The sequence below is a fragment of the Cheilinus undulatus genome, linkage group 10, assembly GCF_018320785.1.
Source record: "Cheilinus undulatus linkage group 10, ASM1832078v1, whole genome shotgun sequence".
NCBI lineage: Eukaryota > Metazoa > Chordata > Actinopteri > Labriformes > Labridae > Cheilinus > Cheilinus undulatus.
The window spans coordinates 8903757-8924854 of NC_054874.1; the positions used below are offsets into that span (position 1 = coordinate 8903757).

Consider the following 21098-nt stretch of genomic DNA (forward strand, 5'->3'; position numbering starts at 1 on the left):
TTTTTTTCTCCTGTAAATGTAGCCTAGCCTCTCCTTCAAGACCTGTGGTTAGGATCCTACTCCCAGAAAGTGATTTCCTTGCACCACCTTACTGCACCATTAGATGGCGCCAAACACAAACCTATTGAAACGTTGACAACTAGAGAGGATAATGCAACCATGGATAACATGCATAACTTACCGATTGATCACGTTTGATTGTGTCATTTAATAGATTACCTAAGCCAACAGCAGGTGGCACAGGCCCGCCGTTTCAATGTTATCACAGAGAGACTGAGCTAGAGGGCCGCTTTCCACGCAGGCGAGGCGTACGAGAGGGAGGGGAAGCATGTCACGTTCAGGGCCGTTTAGCCCAAAACTTCTGGAAAGTTGTCATGAGCCAAACAGCCTCTCCTCTTGTCACATCTTAACCTCTGTGGGTGGGTGTGGACCACCGCTGACTGCTGCAGAAACAGACGGGGAGTGTCCAGCGACTGGATTTTAAACTCAATATCCTACTTTGTTCGGGGGAGAAGGAGCGGCAGTTCTGATGGTAGAAATATCCTTGGCTACTGCTGTAATTATTTTATGCCTAAAAACACACTCAACTGTAATTTTACATGACGTTACGAGACGGCCACGCCATGGTGCATAAGTATGGTAGGTACCGTTATCATAATTTAACGTCTATTTCACGTGACAGCGAAGTTTTGTTAACTGTTGTTTTAAATCTCGGTTGAAGTTTTCTTGGAAATTCAAGCTCGTACTTTTTGAAAGTTACAGCATGGCTTAACTCTGGTCCACCGTCCTCCGTTATAATCCCTTGAGAGTTTTGTGCCCCGAGGGATTTGAAAGTAAAACACTGTATAAGTTGTGCAACTTCCGGGCATCAGGTATAGTGTTTTGTTTTGATGGTTTTCCTCCATAAAAGTGTTCAGAATCCGGGAGGAAATCGTGAAGTTGTAGATTTACCTTCGTGATCCGTGCATCATCTCTCTGCTGTGTTTCTCACCACCCACGGGGTTCAAAAAACCAACTGTACAGTCGTGTTTGAAGAGGAAAAATACCTATAATGTACTCTGTATGTAATAAACAGTAGTGCTGCCGTGGTGCATAACTCAGATATAAAATCATTGTTTTTATTTGAAGAAAACTGTCAGTGATATCAAAAGAGAACTCACTGCTTTCATATCAGGTTCAAGTTAACTTTTGTGTTTTTTTTACCTCTATATTTGTTGTAAACTCTGTTTTAGTTGTTTGAAATCATCTAATCCTTATTTTTGAGCTGAGCTAAGAGGAGGTTTTGTAACAAAAAGTTGTCATAATTGTCAGTAATATGATATTTTGCGATATTCTGAACACTTAAATTACATGTTTTTGAAGGATTGAATGATATTAAAAGTGCCAAAGCTTAAAAAAGGAGGTATAAAAGGAGGTTTCAGACAGATCTACAGAAGAATCAATCAATGAGAAATTGAAAGCAAACCCCTACACTTGGTTTAAATTGTATAACTATACTAGCAGCATTATAGTATGCACATGTTGCCAACATATGCATGCAGTGATGACTAATTATAGGAGTTTGCCTGAATAAATGACAAATGCACCCAATATTAGGTGCCTTGGCAAATATTTTTCTTGCAAAAGTCAGAATAGGCATCATTTGATCATACTTGTATCATTCTGGTATTGTGACAACCCTATTGTACAGTAAATTATAGTGGCACAGGTCACTGGTTGCAGCTAGCAAAAGCTCATCTAAAAAACAAATATATATTATATATTCTAGATTCATCTCATACAAAGTGAGATACTAAGGCTTTTTATTGGTTTTAATCTTGATTCTTATGCCTTACAGCTCACAAAAATCAACTGTCTCAAAATATTAGAATATCAGGGCGCGCAGGGGGTCGAGTGAAGGCCCAAAATAAATCTTGGAAAAATATATATATTAAAATACCACAAAACATCAGTCCAGAAACAGATTTATAATACAGAAATTTTGACCTTGAAAATTAAGCTCATTTATATGCTCAGTAATTGGTTGGAGCTCCTTCAGCATACATTACTGCATCTATAAGATGTGGCATGATGGAAATCAGTTTGTAGGAAGAAGTTCAGCTCGTCTGTATTGTTGAGTCTGGTGTCGCTCATCTTCCTCTTGACATTTCCCCAGAGGTTCTCTGTGGTGTTCAGGTCAGTCCAGTTGGCTGGTCTATCAAAAACGGTAACACCATGGTCACCTGACCAGTTTCTGGTAGTTTTGGCTTTACTGTGGTCAGGTGCCAAGTCCTGCTGGAAAAGGAAACCAGAATCTCCATAAAACTTCTCAGCAGATAGACGCACGAAGGTCTAGGTATATGCACAATATTGGATCTTTGCAGATATCCGATATGCTGATATTTAAAGAGGTTTGAGGATGACCAAGGAAACAAACTTCAGTCCTTGAAAAACACTTTAACGTTTAAAGAATGAGGATAAAGAAAAAGACCTCAGCTGACATAGGTCTGTTGGTTCAGCCTAAAGCCCCACTTATTTATTAGTATATGGACAAAATTTACAGTCGATATATGCTGGAATACACAGGCAAAATATCGGATGTAAATATTGGCAGACATTTTGATATCTGCCAATACCAGACCGATAATATTGTGCATCCCTATGGAGGTCTCTAAAGTCTCCTGTTAGATGGTTAACAGCGTTGACTCTGGACTTGATAAAGCACAGCAGACCAACAGCAGCAGATGAGGCACCCCAAACCATCACTGACTGTAGAGACTGAAAACACTGGACTTCAAGCACCTTGGATTCTGTGCCTCTCTGATCTTCCTCCAGACTCTGGGACCTTGATTTCCAAATGAAATTCAAAATTTAGTTTCATCTGAAAACAGGACTTTGGACCACTGAGCAACAGTACAGATCTTTTTCTCCTTAGCGAGGGAGAGATGCTGATGTTGTCTGTGATTCAGAATTAGCTTGACGCTAGGAACACAACACTTATAGTCCATTTCCTGGACCTGTCTGTGTGTGGTGGCTCCTGATCCACCATCTCCAGCCTTTTCTTAACCACACTACACCTTTCCACTCAACTTTGCATGAATATGGAATATAGAGAACTTGAAGAACTGTCTGCCCTTTCAGCAGTGACCTTCTGTGGCTTACCCTCATTGTGGAGTGTCAGTGACTACATTCTGGACAGTAGTGTAGTCAGCAGTCTTCCCCATAATTGCGGTTGTGTGACTGAACCAGAGTGACGAATAAAGGCTCTGGAAACCTTCGCTAATTAAACTTTTCTACAACAATCTAAAACTTTGAGATAGTGGATTTTTTATTTTGACAAGCTGTAAGCCATAATCATCAAGATTAAAACAAAAAGCCTTTTAAATGTTTCTCCACTTTTATAGAAAACAAAACATTTTTGAATCTCTGTCTAAAAGTGGGACGAAGTAAATCCAGTCTTGGTTTCTTCACAGTGCGAACGCTGAATCAAGATAATGATCTGTGGAGAAATAAAGAAAGTTGCAGACACAACAGATGAATTATGAGTTAATTCCTCTTCTGTGTTTTCAATTTTGTATCCCTGGATTACTTAATTTTTAACAGCAGTGCAACACATACTTGCTTCAGTCCTAGTTTATAAAAGTTGTTTTCACTCTGTCAACAATGTCTGCCAGCGTGTAACGTGCCCCAGTTGTCCTGACACATGTACTCATTTTGTGAGGCAGACACAGAGCGAGCAGTGGGGCTGCTCAGGCGATACCAGGCCACCCTGACCAGTCCAGAGGAGCAGGCTCTGAAGACCAGCGTTGGCAAAGTGTCTTCCATCTTGGGCAGCCAGCTGTTCCAAGCCCTTCTTGGTAAGAAAAGAAAAACACTTTTGAAACTCTTTCAAAACTCACTGTTGCTTAAACTTCCCCGGAGTTTTCTCAAGGTGGCCTTTCTTAAGAACTTTTCCTGGTCACGTCACTTCTTTGCCTTTTTTTTTTTTTTTTTTGCTAAAGGAAGCAGTTTAGATGCTATTTTGCTACACTAATGCCATACTACACAGTGGTGGCTGGTGTTTCTCATAAAGGGGCTATAAATAAATCTCAATTTTATTTATTAAGTATGTAAGGTGGTATATCAACAGATGTTTAAAACACTGCAAATTAAATTTAATTAAAATGCCTTTTTTCACATCTTTTCTTAAAAAGATGATGGCCATAAAATCATGCTTGCTTCTTATGCTTCTTAGCTTTAACTCATTCAAACCTGTCTAAATCCAGACTTGGTCTGATCCAGGTTTTAGAAAAAGGAAATGGGGATAACAAAGAAAAGCATTTACCTCATTGCTTCCTGTTATCCAATTCTTCTTGATGATCCAGCATCTTGAGAAAGAGTGTAAATTTCTTCCTCTGTCTGCCGATCTGGTTCAAGCCTTTAACTCTTAGCTTCTCTTCTAATGTTCTCCTCTTTAAGTCCTTGTTCTTCAAGATTTTTTAATTCACCAATAAATGCATACAAACAAACTTGTGGAGAAAAAGAAATAAATGGGTAGCAAGCTGTGGAGTTGATTCACAAAATTATACATAATAAACAATTTTTTTCAAGTTGAGGAAGAGAAAAAATGAGAAGAGACAGAAAGAAAAAAACAAAACAAAAATTTTTTTATGAAAGTAAGAACAGAAAGACAGGAAAAAGAAACAAGATGAAACAAGATAATCTTGAATGAAACGGGTTCACATGTCCGGCAGGTATTTTTTGATGTGTTGTCTTATTCTTAAAGACTTGACTGAGTTTTCTTGTTTTCTTTCTGCATTTTGCAAACGGTCTTCCAAGCATCAATATCCATAAGTTTAATAACATATGCAGGCATTTCACACAGAAAGCCTGGGATTTACCACGGCGCTTCATGACTTACTCTGTACCCATCAATAAATGGAACAGATTTCTCTGATGCCACCTAGTGGTAAGTGGTTAGTAATTTGTCCAAGGGCGCATTATTTCTGCGCCCCAGGCTCCTCTTTCTACTGTATTGAAGTGGAGCGGATACACTTACGACAGTCAATGGAAGGCCGTTGGCACGGATCTGAGACACGTAAGCGCTGTAGACAAAAAATTCCACTTTTTTGCATAAACACTGTTGTATGTCTTTCTGGATTTTGTACTGTCTTAAACTAAAAGTAGTTGACTTCCTGTTTCAATCCAGTCTTGCTTTTATAGGTATATAAAGCATGAACTTGTTGTGGATTGAAAATAAAATAATGGAACAGAACAGTAATAAGGTAAATGTTCTTTATCACAAGGTCCAGATGAATTGTCCATTGGGCTGTCTGAGGTTTAAAGTGAAATGAGACATTAAGGAGCAGTGGTGGATATTTTACATCACTGTGGCTTCAGGGAGACGTCGCAGTGGCTTAACCATGTTAACCACAGAAACAATGAACTGGGATTAACTACAATTTTGAAAAATTAGTGCACTAATTGTGGACCATAACTCATTGCTGTTAATTGTGATTAATGTGCTTTATCTTGACAGCTCTGACTTATACATTATATTATTTAGTTTATTTGTAAAGATTTATATATACTTATATTTAAAACTGATATTTTAAATGTATTCACTAAGCTAAGGATCTTTCTCTTTCTTTCTGAGGGTGATGGCCTCAAAGCCCCATATTGACCAGCCACTACTGTTATTGCATCAGTTTTAAAGGTACAATATGTGAATTTTTTTCATAAAAATGCCAAGATTTAACAAAACATGATTACTTGTATATATTTTGGTTGAGTGCTTGCATTTCCTCTAACTTTCCCATCAGTTTCCAAAGCTGGAAGAGTTTGTAATATTTACTGTAGTAATGCTGCCATGACAGACGTGACGTTGTTGCCGTAGAAACTAAGGGTGTTCCCAGGCATCTATCTACCTATTTAGCTAATCGCCCATTTAAATTGCATTTCACTGGCTAGTACATAGAGGATAATAAACTATGGCCCACTCATGCATGTGCAAAAACCCTACGTGGGGATAACAATTGACTGCAACCATAGTGTGCAACTTCGCATGTGCATTTTCAGGAAGTTGCATTTTGCCTGTCTACATGGAGCTCGTTTCTAAAGTGTTCCATTTTCAGGCCCCCAAAACGCCTTTCTCATTTAGACAGATGGACAAAATGCAACAAAAGTTTTGCTGAAAATGTTGTCGTGTAAACAGGGCCTTTGTTTCATTAAAAACTTCACATAATAAGAGAGAAAAGCTGTCAAAACTTTCCTTCTTGGTTACACTGCAGGCTACTCACAAAGCAATCTGAGATCACCTGCAGTGTTCACCAGGAAGGCCACTTTTAACAGTTTTTCCCCCTCATTATGTGAAATTCATCCATGAAAGTAAAACAGCAGTTTACTGTTTAAATATACCTTATGAAGCATAGTTTTTCATTGAACACAGTCCTTAATTAAAAATGAGAAGTAAGCTATGGAGCTGGGCCAAGCTGAGCACCACATCTCTACTTGTCATCTTTTGTTATTGTTTTGATTGAGATCCTCCTGGCGGTGGAATTTACATACTCTGTTTACTGAAGTGTAGCTTAAATGCTCTGTTTTGTGTTGTCATGTAAGTGGCTGCAGGCAGACACAGGATGTAGATGGGGTCAGGTTCATTTAATTTTCATTGTCAGTTAACTAATTCTCCAATTCAGTCTTATGAAAGAGGCTTTTCTCCTGCTCACAAAGGTTTGCTGTATCCCCCCTCAGTAACATACTAAGACTGTAATGAAATCCCAATAAAGCCACACTGCACAATCTATCTATAGACTTGGTTGTCGTACGCTCAGTCGCACTGTGCAAGCACAATCATTCCCTAGACAAATTGTCCTCTTGTGTATCTTATACTTTATTAACTGATGTTGTAGTTGATTTTCTTTCACAAGTGCACTGTATTAGTGTAATTTACTGAAGCTGCTGCTGGCTAAACTGATGCACTTATCCTGAAAGTGTCCGAAAAGTGCCTTTGTACTGCAGAGACTCATCTGAAGAGCCTCTATCATCATGTGTTACCAGCTTCACCTTCACAACAAGTTTGGTGTTTTCAAAAAAGAGCGCAGGAAAAGCCAGTAGGAGCCTTCACCTCAGTTCCTTTTAAAGCACATTACTTCACTTTAACTGATGGTTGAGTGGTCCTCCTAATCACCCCAGCCATGTTATAATGATGCTTGCCCCTGGGTCTGCTGTTGCCACTGCTGACCCACTGCTGCGGAGCTGAGGGGGAGGGTCTGATCAGGCAGCAGTTAAATAAATACAGCATGATGGGCTTGATTTGCATCTGAAGAAATACTTAACCTACTTTTATCATATTTCTTGCTTGTCAGCGAGGCACCATCTGCTCTCCAAGACCAGATATTGCTTAAAGGGGAAACAAGACCCTTTATAAAGGCTTCTTCTAGTGCAGCAAAGCTCATGGACCTTATTTTGGCCAAATATCACCAGCTGCCCCTTTCCTCACCCTTTTGTTTCTAAGCACTATCCCTGCTGCCTTTCAGCCTTAACAGCTGCACCAGAACTAGCTATAATTTCACTTAACTTAACCTACCATTTTAAAACTACTTTAAAGAATCAAGCCTCCTTTTTAAAAGAAAAAAACATTAGTTTTAGCAGCCATTTAACAAAGTTGAAACCATTTACTTGCTTATTTGAATTTCTGCACCAATACTTAGGCATGTTGGGCCATGAAGGATGCACTGGATGGTTTCTTTGCACAGTGAAAGACGGATGCCTTTACAGGCTGCATTTGAAGGATTTTTCTCAACAGCACTGCTGTAACATACTCGATCTTCAAATGCACCCTCCAAGGATCTAGTCCCTAAATGTGGTCATCTTTTTGTAGGCTAGGTAGCATACACACAGTTTGAAGTGACCTGTCCACTCAGTAATACGTCAGTTTAAACCATAATTTATTGAAGAAAAGTGTATTTTTTTTAGTGTGTGCCAATTATTTATCATTAAACGAGTACATTCAGGTGACACCTCACATATAAGGGATAATTGTCAGTTTTAGGGGTTAAAATTGGGCTTAAATGCCCCAGGTTGCACGTCATATTAACGCAAGGGAACTTTTGTTAACATTTACCAGGGACAGTAAAAGGGATATTAACCAAATCACATTGAAAGTGGTGCTTTCAATGGCTGCCACAAAGGCTTAATGCCTGTGTGGAAAGCATCAAGCAGGAACAGCACACATTCCTGCTCTTCCTGTGACTACGAGGAAAGCCTGAGGCAGGGAGAGAAGCAGCAATAACGGAGAGCAGAGCAGGCATCAGTGACAACTGAGTGATATTGATTAAGTCAGATATAGCATAGAGGAGGAGCTGGGGCGGAGGAGGGTTACACAAAGTAGCTTGCAGCGGGAGCAGGCAAGAGCAGTTTAAATATGGCAGCATGAGTGCAGTTAGCCAATGGCGTGCTTAGAGCGAATCAGTCAGTTGATGAGGGTCTGCATATAAATGGCAGAGCTTGATTCTGTTGCCTGCCTAAACTAACGCTAAATGCTCAGAACACAACTTGCAACTGGGAACACAGCAGTACAAAGTTAATAAAAGCGTTTTAGCTTCTCTACCGTAGCATAACGTCTGATTAAGATTGTAGCATGTCAATATTTAACCTGATACACCAGATAGACTCTTACATATATCCATTACATAGAAAATGTCTCACATCAGTTTGGGCAAGAGCCTATTATTTGTGTTTTGGAAGGGCAGAACCATTGAAAAAATCTCTGAGGGTGATTGGATGAACATTTTGTCTGTCTCTTTCATTATGGGCCAACCAGTGCAATGTAGCATTGATGTAGTGAGCATATGCTATTTCTGGAGCGATTTGATGAAACAAATTCATGCTGGAGCCAGCTGGGAGAAAAGCATAAACATATTTCCACACAGAAGGGCTTTCAGTGGGATTCTTTGCTTTTCTTTTAATAAAGAAATGCTCGATTCTGATAAAACTGCCTCTATACTATAGCTACATCCAAGTTAACTGCTACACCTGCAGCCATTCTATGCAGGCTTAATGTACAGCTAAACCACACTTTTAACTATTGCAAACTCATGCTGAATCCAATCGGAAGAAGAGCAAAAACACCTTTGACCATGAAAAGCTATCAATGGGGTTCTTTGCTCTTTTTGTGATAAAGAAATGTGGTCCAGTTCTGATAAAAACTGCTGTTAAACTATACCTACATCCAAGCTAAAGGCAACACTGGCTGCCATTGTTTACCAGCTTGCACTTCAGCTAAATCCATAGCTGCTGCCCTGTCTTCTTAAATGGTGCTGACTGGTCCAGTCCGTTCTCCAGGCACAGTCGTTTCAGATTGGATCTTAGCAAGATGGATCTGCCTGATAACAGACATAAAATCTGGCCAATCCATCGGCCTTGAAAGGATAGTCAACACTGAGAATACTGAAATGGTCTATAGTAAGGTGATGGCTATCTTCTGTATCTGTTTTATCTTTGGTATCCTGAGAATCCTAAGGAAAGACCTGTGAATGTGCATGAGCAGCCTGGGTTCAAGCCCAACCCTGAATGTCATTCCCCAATCCCTTATCCTGGACTTTGACACTGTCCTCCTCTACAATGAAGTCAAAATAATGTAAAAAAAAATGTATTCAGATCCTCAAAAGAGGTTTGTTTAAGTTATCTGTGTACTAGCTTGACGCTTTTAACAGTTAAATCTAGTAACTATCGATGCTAGTTGGAGTCCTCTATGTTATTAATATAAACCTTGGCAAATCTTAAGGATTAGCTTCCCAAATCAAATTCCAAACATTCCTAACAAAGAATGTTCAATCAGCGCAGGGCCTGCAGCAGACAGGGAAACAAACTGTTCCTGACTGCCACGCCAAGCCTCTTCCCTAACCCATCTGGCTTTGTGGATCACCTGCACAGAGTTTAAGGCTAAGAGAGAAAGAAATGGGCTCTGAGGTGCTGGACTGATGAGACTTCATTCAACATGTGGTTCTCATCATGGAAAGCCGAGTGCAGGAGCCTCCGGTTCACAGCACTAATAGGAATACAGTGCAGAATAAACATTACTCATCCTCTTATCCTCTCCTGTTGTGTTTGGCCTGACATGCTCAGGGCCGTGTGAACCGGCTCTGTTTTGACCATTTTATGTTGCTTTCTCAGTGTAATACAGACCTTAAAGTTCCTGGTAATGCTGTAGACTTTCCTTACCTTCCAAAACAAGAAAGTTTTGCGATTAAAAGGTGCAGTGTCAATGATCTAAAGGCATAAATGTACCAAAATTAGTGTACAGTATTTGTCTTTAGAGATATCAATAACTTTGATCCACTGTGGGAAGTAAAGAGGTGTGTGAGGCAGTGTGGGAAGCTTACTGGTTGCTTGATTGGACGCTTGCATGGTTGCACAGTCACGAACAAAGGTTGCCTAAACTGTGCATCCACCCTTTTGTTCCAACATATAAACATGCAGTGGGAGGCATGGGGAGGGGCGCTGTTTGCAGGGACGTTGTGCCCACATACAGACAGACACACGTTAAATTACAGAGGACCCCAAATGCTGGGGGAATACTTTATTGAGGCAGAAACAAGGGGGTGAATTGTTTACCCTGCCTGGAAATTGTGACCTAGTTTTCTGTGAATGTGTTATTCAAGTGAGCTGTGGGTTGCTCATCTTCATATAAAGAACCAGGGGCGCATTCCTTTTTTTTTATTTGCATGATTCACCCAGGGCAGGCCATAAAGGCATGACATCAGTCCAATTGAATAGGTACATGACAAAAAGAAGAGGCCTACAACACATACAAACATGCTGATGCTGCGTGGAGCTCTTTGTAGGACAGGGAGAAGGTGTAGGAAACCCCCTCATATCTGTGACAAAAAGGCTCAGAGCTCCGATCAGGCTGTCCCAAAATAGTACCAACATCAAAAAGAGATCTGGGAATAAGTCCTGTGAAAGAGACTTCTGGCTTGGATTATGCATTATGCTCCATGCCCAGGAATTTATGTGGTCTTGGAGGGTTGGACCAGTTCAAATATACATATTTTGGGAAAGTTGCAGTTGTTAAAAAAGCTGAACTCTCAGTGCTTTGTGCTACTGTGAATCCTAAACACTTCAAGAACTGATGAGGCAATGTTTCTGTGTTTTGTAGCCTCTGCCAGGAATAGACAAGCGATGTAATTAGAAGTGTTGGTTGTGTGAAGGCAAGCCAGGTGTCCAGGAAGCAGTGGAAGAGCAAATCCTGCAAGACTGAACAGATGAATGTTTGTGAGGCCTCTAGATATGAAATGAGAAATACCAGCATTTTATGTGAGCAATCGGTCAGATGACTAATGTATCTGCAAGTGTCACTCAATCTGATGTATCCAGTCAGAGGTACCGGTCTTTTCAGCTCATTGTCATGATTTCAAAGGTAATAAAGCATTATGTAAACGATACATTTCAGTCCTTAAAACACACTTCAAAGTGTAAGCAATGATGATGAATTAAAAAAAACACTTCAGCTGATGTGGGTCCGCTGGTCCAGCCTCAAACAGCCAATATTGCTAACCTGACATGCCAGATAGACTGTTTCATAATCCATTGATTCATCTGAGAAAATTCCCAAAGAGGGCATCTAGAAAGGGCAGGACTTTTCAGAAATTCTCAGAAGGTGATTGGATGATGGTGTCTGTCACATTAATTTGAGCCAATCAGAGCAACAAGAGAAAATGAGGTTATATGCATGCAGAGCTCCAGGAAGCTGAATGAGCAAACGCTGCCGTATTTATCAACAGTGGAGCATGATGTGGATGAAACGTATGCCGAGGTCAATCGGGAGAAGAGTGACAACATCTTCTCTGCTACGAGGAGCTTACAGTGTGGCTCTTTGCTCTTGTTTTAATAAAGAAATGTGGTCCTGCCATTTTTCTACACCTACATACAAGCTAATTGTTACTGGCTTACAGATCAAGCCCCCTGTCTCCCATAAAGTTTACAGCTCAGCAGAAGAGTGATCAAGTTCTGATATAACTGCTGCTATACTACAGCTACATCCAAGCTAACTGCTACACTAAGGGGCAGTCATTACTATTAGCTCACAGTACAACTAAATCCCGCCCATAGCTACCACTTCGTTTTCATGGATGGATTTCCTGGTGACAGAGATGGAGTCTGGTCAATCCGTCGGCTTTGCAAGGTTAAAAATTTGCAGCTGAAATTGACAGATTTTGAAAGCTGAAATACTGGTCCATCTGTTTAAATTTAACCCCTTGATTTCTACAGGCATAAAGTGGCTAACTTGGAAAACAAATTCACTCATGGTACAAAGGTGTTTTAACATCAAAATTAACAATCCATCAGGATCATGAGCAGAAGAATCCCAGCAGTAATCACTATACAACAGGCAACATCTAAAAACATTTATTTATTTATTTTCAATATATTTTTGGGCTTTTTTTGGTCTTCATTGACAGTGGAGGACAGTGGAGGACAGTGGACAAAGTCAGAAATGGGGATGAGAGTCAGAAAGAGACGTGGGAAAGGAGCCATAGGCCGGACTTGAACCCGGGCCGCCCATCTTTATGGGACATGACCCATCCACTAGGCCATCTGCGCCCCAGTATCCAATATTTTGAACTTCAGTGTTGCAGATTTCCAGTAAATCCTAACAAAATATAACCTGACACATCAGATGACTGTTTCATGCATCTAGTGCATGGGATTTGTTTAATCATCTGAGAACAGAGCTTCAGTTGTAAGCATTCATGGTTAAAGCCACAGACTGCAGATCTTTCAAATTAAACTGTCACAGTAAAGAAGATAGAAGTGTATGGGCACAATACCCTCACCCACTGTTACTGTTCAACAGAGATAGTCTCTTGTTGTGATTTACATCATAAAACAGTGAATGTTGCGGTGTAAAAGTAGCACTTAAATGGTTAAATCTAACACTGTATCTGAGTGTATTTGCTCCCAACCATAACTGGTGTTAAATAAGCTCTTCTATAGTGTTAAAAACTTAGACAGCTCTTTACTTTGTCCAACATCAGCTCATATGATGCTGTAGCAGTCCTGAGTTCAATCCAGTCCTTATAGTTGATAGAATTTATACTTTTCCAGTTCTTTAGTTTGATCCTGGCTGCATTAAGAAAGCCTGTAAGGGCTAACCCAAACTGTGCCTGTGAAAGTCCATCTGGCAGAACAGATTTGTCTCCACGAAGGCAAAGATTTGGTGAGCAAGGCTACAGTTGGTCCAACCACTCTGCAGTCGTCCCTGGGACCAAAATGGTTAGGCCAGGGAGCAATCCCACATAAGATGTGAAAAAGTACCCATGGTGCCTTTACACCTACAGAATTCATTACTCTGAATTAGACCAAGCTTTTTAAGTTTGACTGGGGTCCATTAGTATCTGTGAATTCTTTATATAATGTGTGAATCAAGGTTATAATAGTTATGGATTTTTCATTAGTTTCTATTTTTATTTCGTTTTCACTTTCTGTGTTTGATTTCAGTTTAGTTTTTATTAGTTTTGACTGCTGGTTTGTTAGTTAAGTTTAGTTTTTATTTTGTAAAAATGCTTTGTTTTAGTTTAGTTTTTATTAGTTTTAGTGTCAGTTTTAGTTTTTTACGGATGGATGTCGGGGCTGAGTGAGCATCATACATTTTGAAAACATATTAAAACAGGCTACTCTTCACTTATCATTTTATTTATTTAATAATGATTTTGAATACAACTCCAGACATAAAACTGCCACTGTATGAAGTCTTAACCAGTCAGATCAGGATGTTTTACATTCCCCAGACTTGGATGTCGGTGCCAGTCAGTATGGTTGTGTCAAAGACTAAAACTAAGGATATTTTGTCTCCATTTTTATTTTATTTTAGTTAGTTTTGTAAGTGCACTATACAGTTTTAGTTAGTTTTCGTTTCTTTGGTAAAGCTTAGTTTTTATTTAGTTTCAGTTAACTAAGTTGATTTTTGAATTTTAGTTTTAGTTATTTAGTTAGTTTTAGTTAACTATAATAACCTTGGTGTGAATTTACTTTTAACATCTCTTAAAGGCCAAACTATATAATGGACAGTATTTAGACCTCCTGTTCAAACTTAGGATCCAAATCCCTTTGCCAGATCAACCTCAGACTTTCACCTTTTCCAAACAAAGTGTTAGCTTCTTGTTTAAATAAATATAGAGGAGTATTGCATATGGTTGGGGAGCTTTAAACCTTTTGCAGTACACCTTCATTCTGTCCTATATTTTAACCCAAAGATGGTTCACAGCTATGTAATTACAGGCACTTCCAAAAGTCCTTATCTACAAGATTATGTCCTTCTTTAAAATATTAGATGCAAATATCAGCAGAAATGTCCTTATCTGCCATTATGTGAATCCCCCTTTTAAGCCAATATTCTGCCAATAACATCCATCCCTAGTATCAGTAATTGATGCATTTCAATATGTGTTCATCCCCTCCTTAATTTATCTAATAATTCAGCAGGTTTAGGTATCCTCCTGCAATAATGAGGCAGACATTCAAACTTAATGTCAGGAAGTGCTCATTCAAACAGAACAACTGTCTGCTCTTTTGACAGAGCCCCTCAACTCCACAAGTGGGAAGTGGCTAACTCGGTGGATAACTTCACTCATGGTGGAAAGGTGTATAACATGAAAAATAACAACAATCCATAAGCCAAGGACTCCCAGCAGTGATCACTTTACAACAGGCATATTCATTTGTTTATTTTTTTGATATATTTTTGGGCTTCTTATGCCTTTGTTTTAGAGAGGAGGACAGTGGACAGAGTCAGAAATAGGGATAAGATTGTGGGGGAGAGATATGCAGGAAAGAGGCCGCAGGCCTGGCTTGAAACGGGGCTGCCCATGTACATGGGGTGTGACCTTACCACAAGTCCATCTGTAGGGTTGGGTATCATTTGGGTTTTGTCTGATAGCAATGCTAAATTCCTTTTTAGTCAATACGTTTGAGAAAAAGAGAGTGTTAAGTTAGTGGGAGTATAAAAGCTGTATGGGTATCATGAGTAAAACCCATATTATCTTAATAGGATATCAGTCAAACATGGGATGATAAAAGGAAACCAGTGTAACATAACCGATGAATTGCACTTATTCCATAATGTATTACTTGCCTTTAATTTAGGATTACAGGGGATCGCATTTGGGGTGGCGGGTTATTGAAATAAAGTACTGTTATCTGTGTTATAATTCAGCCCAGCAGATGTGTTGACGGTACTGGATTTCAATACTCATCCCTGGTCATCTGTGCCCGGAACCACATCTAAACACAGTTGAAACACATGAAAGCATCTGGCCCAAGGGCATCATGGGAAAACTCTGCATATATATAGGCAGATTTGAAATGGCAAGAATCAATACTATCAACACCAAAGGCCGTTTAACTCAGAATGGAGTAAACACTACACTTTAGACTTTAAAATCAACTCTAAGTCTTTAACACTAAGATATCATCACTCCAGTTTTATTGTGTGGTATGCTTTAAATTTCAGTTTCAGGAGTACATGTTTGAAAAAGCGCAAAGCTTATCAGCACGTATCAGGATGACAAAAACACAAATTCCAAACAAATGGTGAGGTTGGTCTCATTTTCTCTACATGCTTTTGAAATCACCTTTTCAATTTATTTGTTTATTTATATTTAGCTATGTGGGTTATGGTAACTGTTTTCTTTGCTGCCCCCTAGTGTAAAAAAACATTAATCAGTACTGTCTTAGAAAAATAAATAGTAACGACTGCATAATTTCATTGTTTATAAAAGTGGCACATTTCTTAAACTCCATCTTTTATGATGGAGATTAAGATAGAGATGGAGATCTAAGATTAATTGAATTTTAGATCTATATTATATCCGAACCATTTACTACTTCCATGCATTTTATATTCTGTATGCCACCACTGATTTATATTGTTCAGGGACATATAAAGATTAGCTGTTTGAGAGATAATGCCCATACACTGTAGTTTATGTGAATCTGTTTAAGGCTTTTATTAAAGAATAATATGTCTTACTAGTGTCATAGGTGATATTTGTGCTCTAGTGTAAGTTAGGCTCAAATCTGTATCGGTATAAGAGTTTGTGTAAGTGAGATTGCTCTTTAGTCAGCTGTGCAACAAACTCTTCTGCCCACGCGTGGCTCCACTCCTCCACATTCAGACACAGTGATGAGTCACATGCTCCATTCTTACACTTTTGTTCTCACTGTGTCTTGTTGGGACATACTGATTCTTATCTGTGTGTCTCACACTCTACACATTGGGTGCAGAACTGTCTGTTTGAACAAAAGATACACGTGTAAAAATGTACTCACTTTCCCGAGGTGTCCATCTCAAAATAGGCCTTTGTTTGACGTTTTGTCCTGACACTGAACTTTAGAAAGTTGACGAACTCTCCGGCCACCTCTTAATGTCGACAGCGCAGTAAGCAGGTCTGCTTTAGACATCAGCAAAATTGTCCCAGTGCATCCTCATCACACAGCTGCCACTCAGTAGGTGACTGCAGGACACGAGAGAGATGTGAGCCAAGAGGTGACGAGACAGGAAGAGAAACGAATGGAGTAGGTCAGGCTTACAAGAAAAGAGACCATGAGGAACAACCTTTACATTAATGCCAACAATACTACTTTTGTTTATGCCATCTACTAAATACCGGGCGATCGCCTGTGTATTCTGTCAGCTAATTTAGTCATCTGTAAAATTGGGCATTATGACTGTGAATTATAAATAAATCATTTACTTTTTTAGTACTAGTAATATATCGTCATATTGCCTATCTTTCATGTATCACTAATTAATTTATTTGTGCTTTCAAAAAATTTTTCCAGTATGTTTTGGTGCCTTTTCAAAATTATAGGCAGGCCTTTTCTAAGTATTTAGGCTAGCTTTAGTTTGTATTGTAATTTAAGTGGGACAAGTATTGACTCTTGAGGAACCCCATATCCTTGTTCTGCCTTTTTGTGTTTCATACCAACATACAAAGAGAATTAACTGTTTTATTAATTGAATGCAGACTGTTGTTGACTACTTTGCATGTTATCATGCTAACGTTAGCTTTTAGCTTCTTCTGCTTCTCCAGTGATGTAGTAAACGAAGCACTGTTTCTCTTCTCTTCATGCAAAAGTCCAGTGAGATCTCAGAGGCTGGAGGCTTTGTCTGATCTGAGGTTGCCAAAAGAAGATTTGCACATACCAACTAAAATTTTGACAAAATTTAGTGGTTTGGTAAGGGTGGGCAACATTTAAAAAATGTAATATTACAAAAAATATATAAATTTTATCAGTTCTTTTTCATTCCGGATTTAAAGGCTGATTTTCAAGTTACTGAAGAACAATCCAGAGCACTCTTATGAACATTTGAGTGCTGATATGAGAGGATGAAATGTTTAATTTTCCACTCATCAGCACTCAAATGTGCTAGATTAAGAATTATACATAAAACAGATTTTTAAAATTCCAGTAATTGATTATTTTTAATCAGTTTAACACTTTCTATGATTAAATAATATGCAAAAATACACAACTCAAATATGGTCATGTATTAATCTAAACATGTGGTGTTTGATCATAACAGAAAAATGTTAAATTATGAAGACAATTTCAGCACGTTTCAGAGTTTTATCATTTGACACTTATTTAAAGTCCTGATACAGTGAAATCTGAAATTTGTGTCTCAAAGCAATACACTGTAATAACGCTGCTGTAAAAATGAAAAAAAACACAGATCTTTTTGTGACTGAATGTTAGACTTAGACCATTTTTCACCTTTTTTGAGGCTAGGTTTAATTTGGCCAGGGCAAATATAGCGCCTCGACCGCACAGGTCGCTATGAGGAATTACCTTGCCCCCCTGACGCTACAAGAATATAAATAAATTAAATTAATTATTTTAATTTGTGTCAAATCTATCAGCCTCAGTAGCCTATGGGTCATTAAAAGCATCCTAACAGAGAAATTTGTGACAGAAAACAGACTTCTGTCTCTCTGCTCTGGAACAGAGCCAGGCAGCTGTGCTCTGATTGGAGTTCACTGTAAGGTCAGGGGGCAGGCTAACTATTAGAGTGCTTGTCTATATTTCACTTGCACCAGATGCAGCAGGAACAGAAATCTTACCTGTTGAAGGTGTGTTTCTATATTCTACTCGTCTTTTGTTCTGGATGATTTTGGCTTTGTCTCTCTCAAAGCAGCAACAGTTTAATCGAGTTGGGAAAGTTTAGTAAAGTATCCGATGGTCCATTCCTACCAAGTTCGTCACAATAAAAGCCTTCAATGCTCATCATTGAAGACTTTCATTTTGAAGAGCACCATCAGGAAACATAGCGTTTTCAGCAGCAATTTAACAACAAAGACGTCTTATTAAGGCGAGGCATAACTTCACATAACTCAGAAAAGATATTAGGAATTCCTGAAGTGTTAAATACAGGGTGAGAAAATGAAACAGAGTCTTTTTAGCACTAAATTGTCTGCCTGTCATGACATAAATGTGATTTTTCCTGTGGTGGCTTAAAAAGAGAGTTGTAACACCATCCTAGAGCTGATTTTACTGCCTCATTTTTCATGATTATGAAGCTTAATTTTATAAACTTAGAAATGTTTTTTGTAAATGCAGATTTATCATTACTTTACAGCCCTAGTTTTAATCAAATCATATGCATTTTGAATAAAAAATACACCCAGCTTATGAGCAGCTGACACTCATCATCATAAAAACACAGGAGAGAACAATTATCAGTAAAAGAATGTGTCATGAATCCCACGTAAGAGAACTGCTTTTGTTTTTTGTGGTCCAGGTAGTATGACAAACTATAATATAGGCCTCCTAGACAGTGACTTGATGAGTAACTCACTCATGAGTCATATAGTCCTGCAAAAAGATAAGACCAGCACTTGCAAATATGGAGACAAAACTTCCATGAGAACAGACGACTCCCACCTCCGTGTTTCACCCAATGTATCACTCAATAAAAAAGCAGACGTCTCCCAGTGTGCCTGTGATTGATTGGTGGATTCTTTTAGGAGGAGAACACAGCAGACTTTAAGACACTGGGATGTTACATCAGTAAATAAGAAGAACACTATAAAACAAGTGCTTACATTGTATGTTTATTATCTGAGCAGGGGAAAAAAAAGCTTATCATTGTTTTCTTTCTCACAGATATTCAAGAGTGTTACGAGGTGACCTTGCAACTGAACAAGGAACAAACTGTTGTGAAAGAAGACGGCAGGCAGGATGCGTGGGAGGTAATTCTCCTTCTTCACATTATAGATTGTAGAAATATGCTCATGTTTACATTGTATCTGGTGTTACACGTGCTGTTGTCGGTGGTGCTTTGCCTTCTGTCTGCACAAAAAAACAAATACTTGGCAGCCAACGCGAGGTGTCACTACCTGTGTCCTTCACACTCCTACATGGATTAAATATGATCATGAGTCATGGCGGGTGGCTGTGACTTCAGCCTGGTGAGCAGGTGTCAAATGAGAAGCACAAAAAAGTCAGGGGAAGAGACACAGTAGAGGAAGGAATTATTCGCCCTCATGATGTCAACAAGTCATTTTGTATGATAAGTGTTTGCGGAGTCATTGCTGTTTTAGTGTAGGACTCATACAAATGGAATGCTGAAGGTTGCATTTTTAGTTTATTTAAACCTCATTCAGATCTTTATCAAGGCTTAACAAGGCTTCGGTTTGCATGTTACAGCAAGCAAAAGCAGCGCTATGGCACTGATATTCTTTGCTATGCAAGAAACTTCACATTGTAGATTTAATACTGCCTCATAATTCTCTACAGCTATGCCAACATGAAAATGAAATTTATCTTTGGCTGTTTTTAGAGCTTGTAAACTGGAAGATCATTGGCATGTGTCTTACTGATGGGAACCAAACTAAAGCTCCTGCTAAACGTTTGTGTCTGTGTGTTTTTAAATAGCAGTGAAAAATCAAAGCTGGGCTTAAGACAAAAATGTGATTTAAATCTGAGGAATTAAATTTTCACTATTAAATTTTCATGCACAATAGCTGGCTTTAATCTCTTTCAACCCACAAACCGGGCTCCTCTTCTGAAACATAAGAATTTAATTTTATTGAATTATATGTGCGTCATAAGAAGGACAGGGCATATATTAAACAATTGTAATGTGACTGTTTAATGTAATCAATCTGTTTTGTGGTTTACTGATTTGATATTGAGGTTTCTTTCAGCTACAGTGCATCCAGAAAGTATTCAGATCCCCTTCACTTTTTTCAGTTTTATGTTGCAGCCTGATGCTACAGTCATTTAAATTCATTTTTTTCTCTCATTAATCTACTCTCAGTGCCTTCAGTGAAAACAGAATTTCATAAATTTTGCAACTAAAGGTTCCCAAGAGCACAGTAGCCTACATAATTGTCAAATGAAAGAAGTTTGGTTGCTAGAAAATGAAAGAAGTTTGGAAAGAGCTGGTCGCCAGGCCAAACTGAGCAATCGGGGGAGAAGGGCCTTAGTTAGAGAGGTGACCAAGAACATGAGAGCTCTAGAGATCCTGAGTAGAGATGGGACAAAGCTCCAGAAGGACAACCATCACTGCAGCCCTCCATCAATCTGGAAGCATGGCAGAGTGGTTCCACCTCAGTGCAAGACACATAAAAGCCCTCTTGGAGTTTACAAAAAAGCCCTTGAAGGACTCTCAGACTGTGAGGAACAAGATTCTCTGGTCTGATGAAACCAAGATTTAACTGTTTGCTGCAGAAATTTTACCACTGATGGTATTAATACCAGTTTACCACCCACCACAAAATATTATGTCCAGAGGAAACAAGGCACCGCTTGTCACCATCCCAACAGTAAAGCATGGTGGTGGCAGCATCATGCTGTGGGGGTGTTTTTCAGCAGCAAGGAGTGGGAGATTGGTCGGGGTTGAGGGAAAGCCGAATGGAGTAAAGTATGAAGATATCCCCAGTGAAAACCTAGGAAAGCCCAGGATCTCAGACTGGGCCGAAGGCTCAGCTTCCAACATGACAGTGACCCTAAGCACACATCCAAGACAACATAGGAGTGGCTGAGGACATCTCAGTGAATGTCCTAGAGTGGCCTTATCGAATATCTCTGGAGAGTCTGTCTACCAATGGTTCCCATCCAACCTAACTGAG

The 21098-nt window shown here is 39.1% G+C and overlaps 1 protein-coding gene across 6 annotated transcripts in view; it reads left to right on the plus strand.

Annotated features, from left to right (window-relative positions):
• The first annotated feature begins 348 nt into the window (after nt 1-348).
• Nucleotides 349-21098, plus strand: part of dlg3 (discs, large homolog 3 (Drosophila)) — a 161401-nt gene continuing 140651 nt past the window's right edge. For 2 of the 6 annotated variants that reach the window (XM_041796993.1, XM_041796995.1), the window contains exons 1-3: nt 351-639; nt 3705-3836; nt 19129-19214. In XM_041796993.1, the coding sequence (XP_041652927.1) occupies nt 600-639; nt 3705-3836; nt 19129-19214 (258 nt within the window). In that variant the 5' untranslated portion in view covers nt 351-599. Of the gene's footprint in view, nt 640-3704; nt 3837-19128; nt 19215-21098 lie in introns of all 6 variants that reach the window. The other 4 variants (XM_041796998.1, XM_041797002.1, XM_041796996.1 and 1 more) reach the window with 3 other exon arrangements.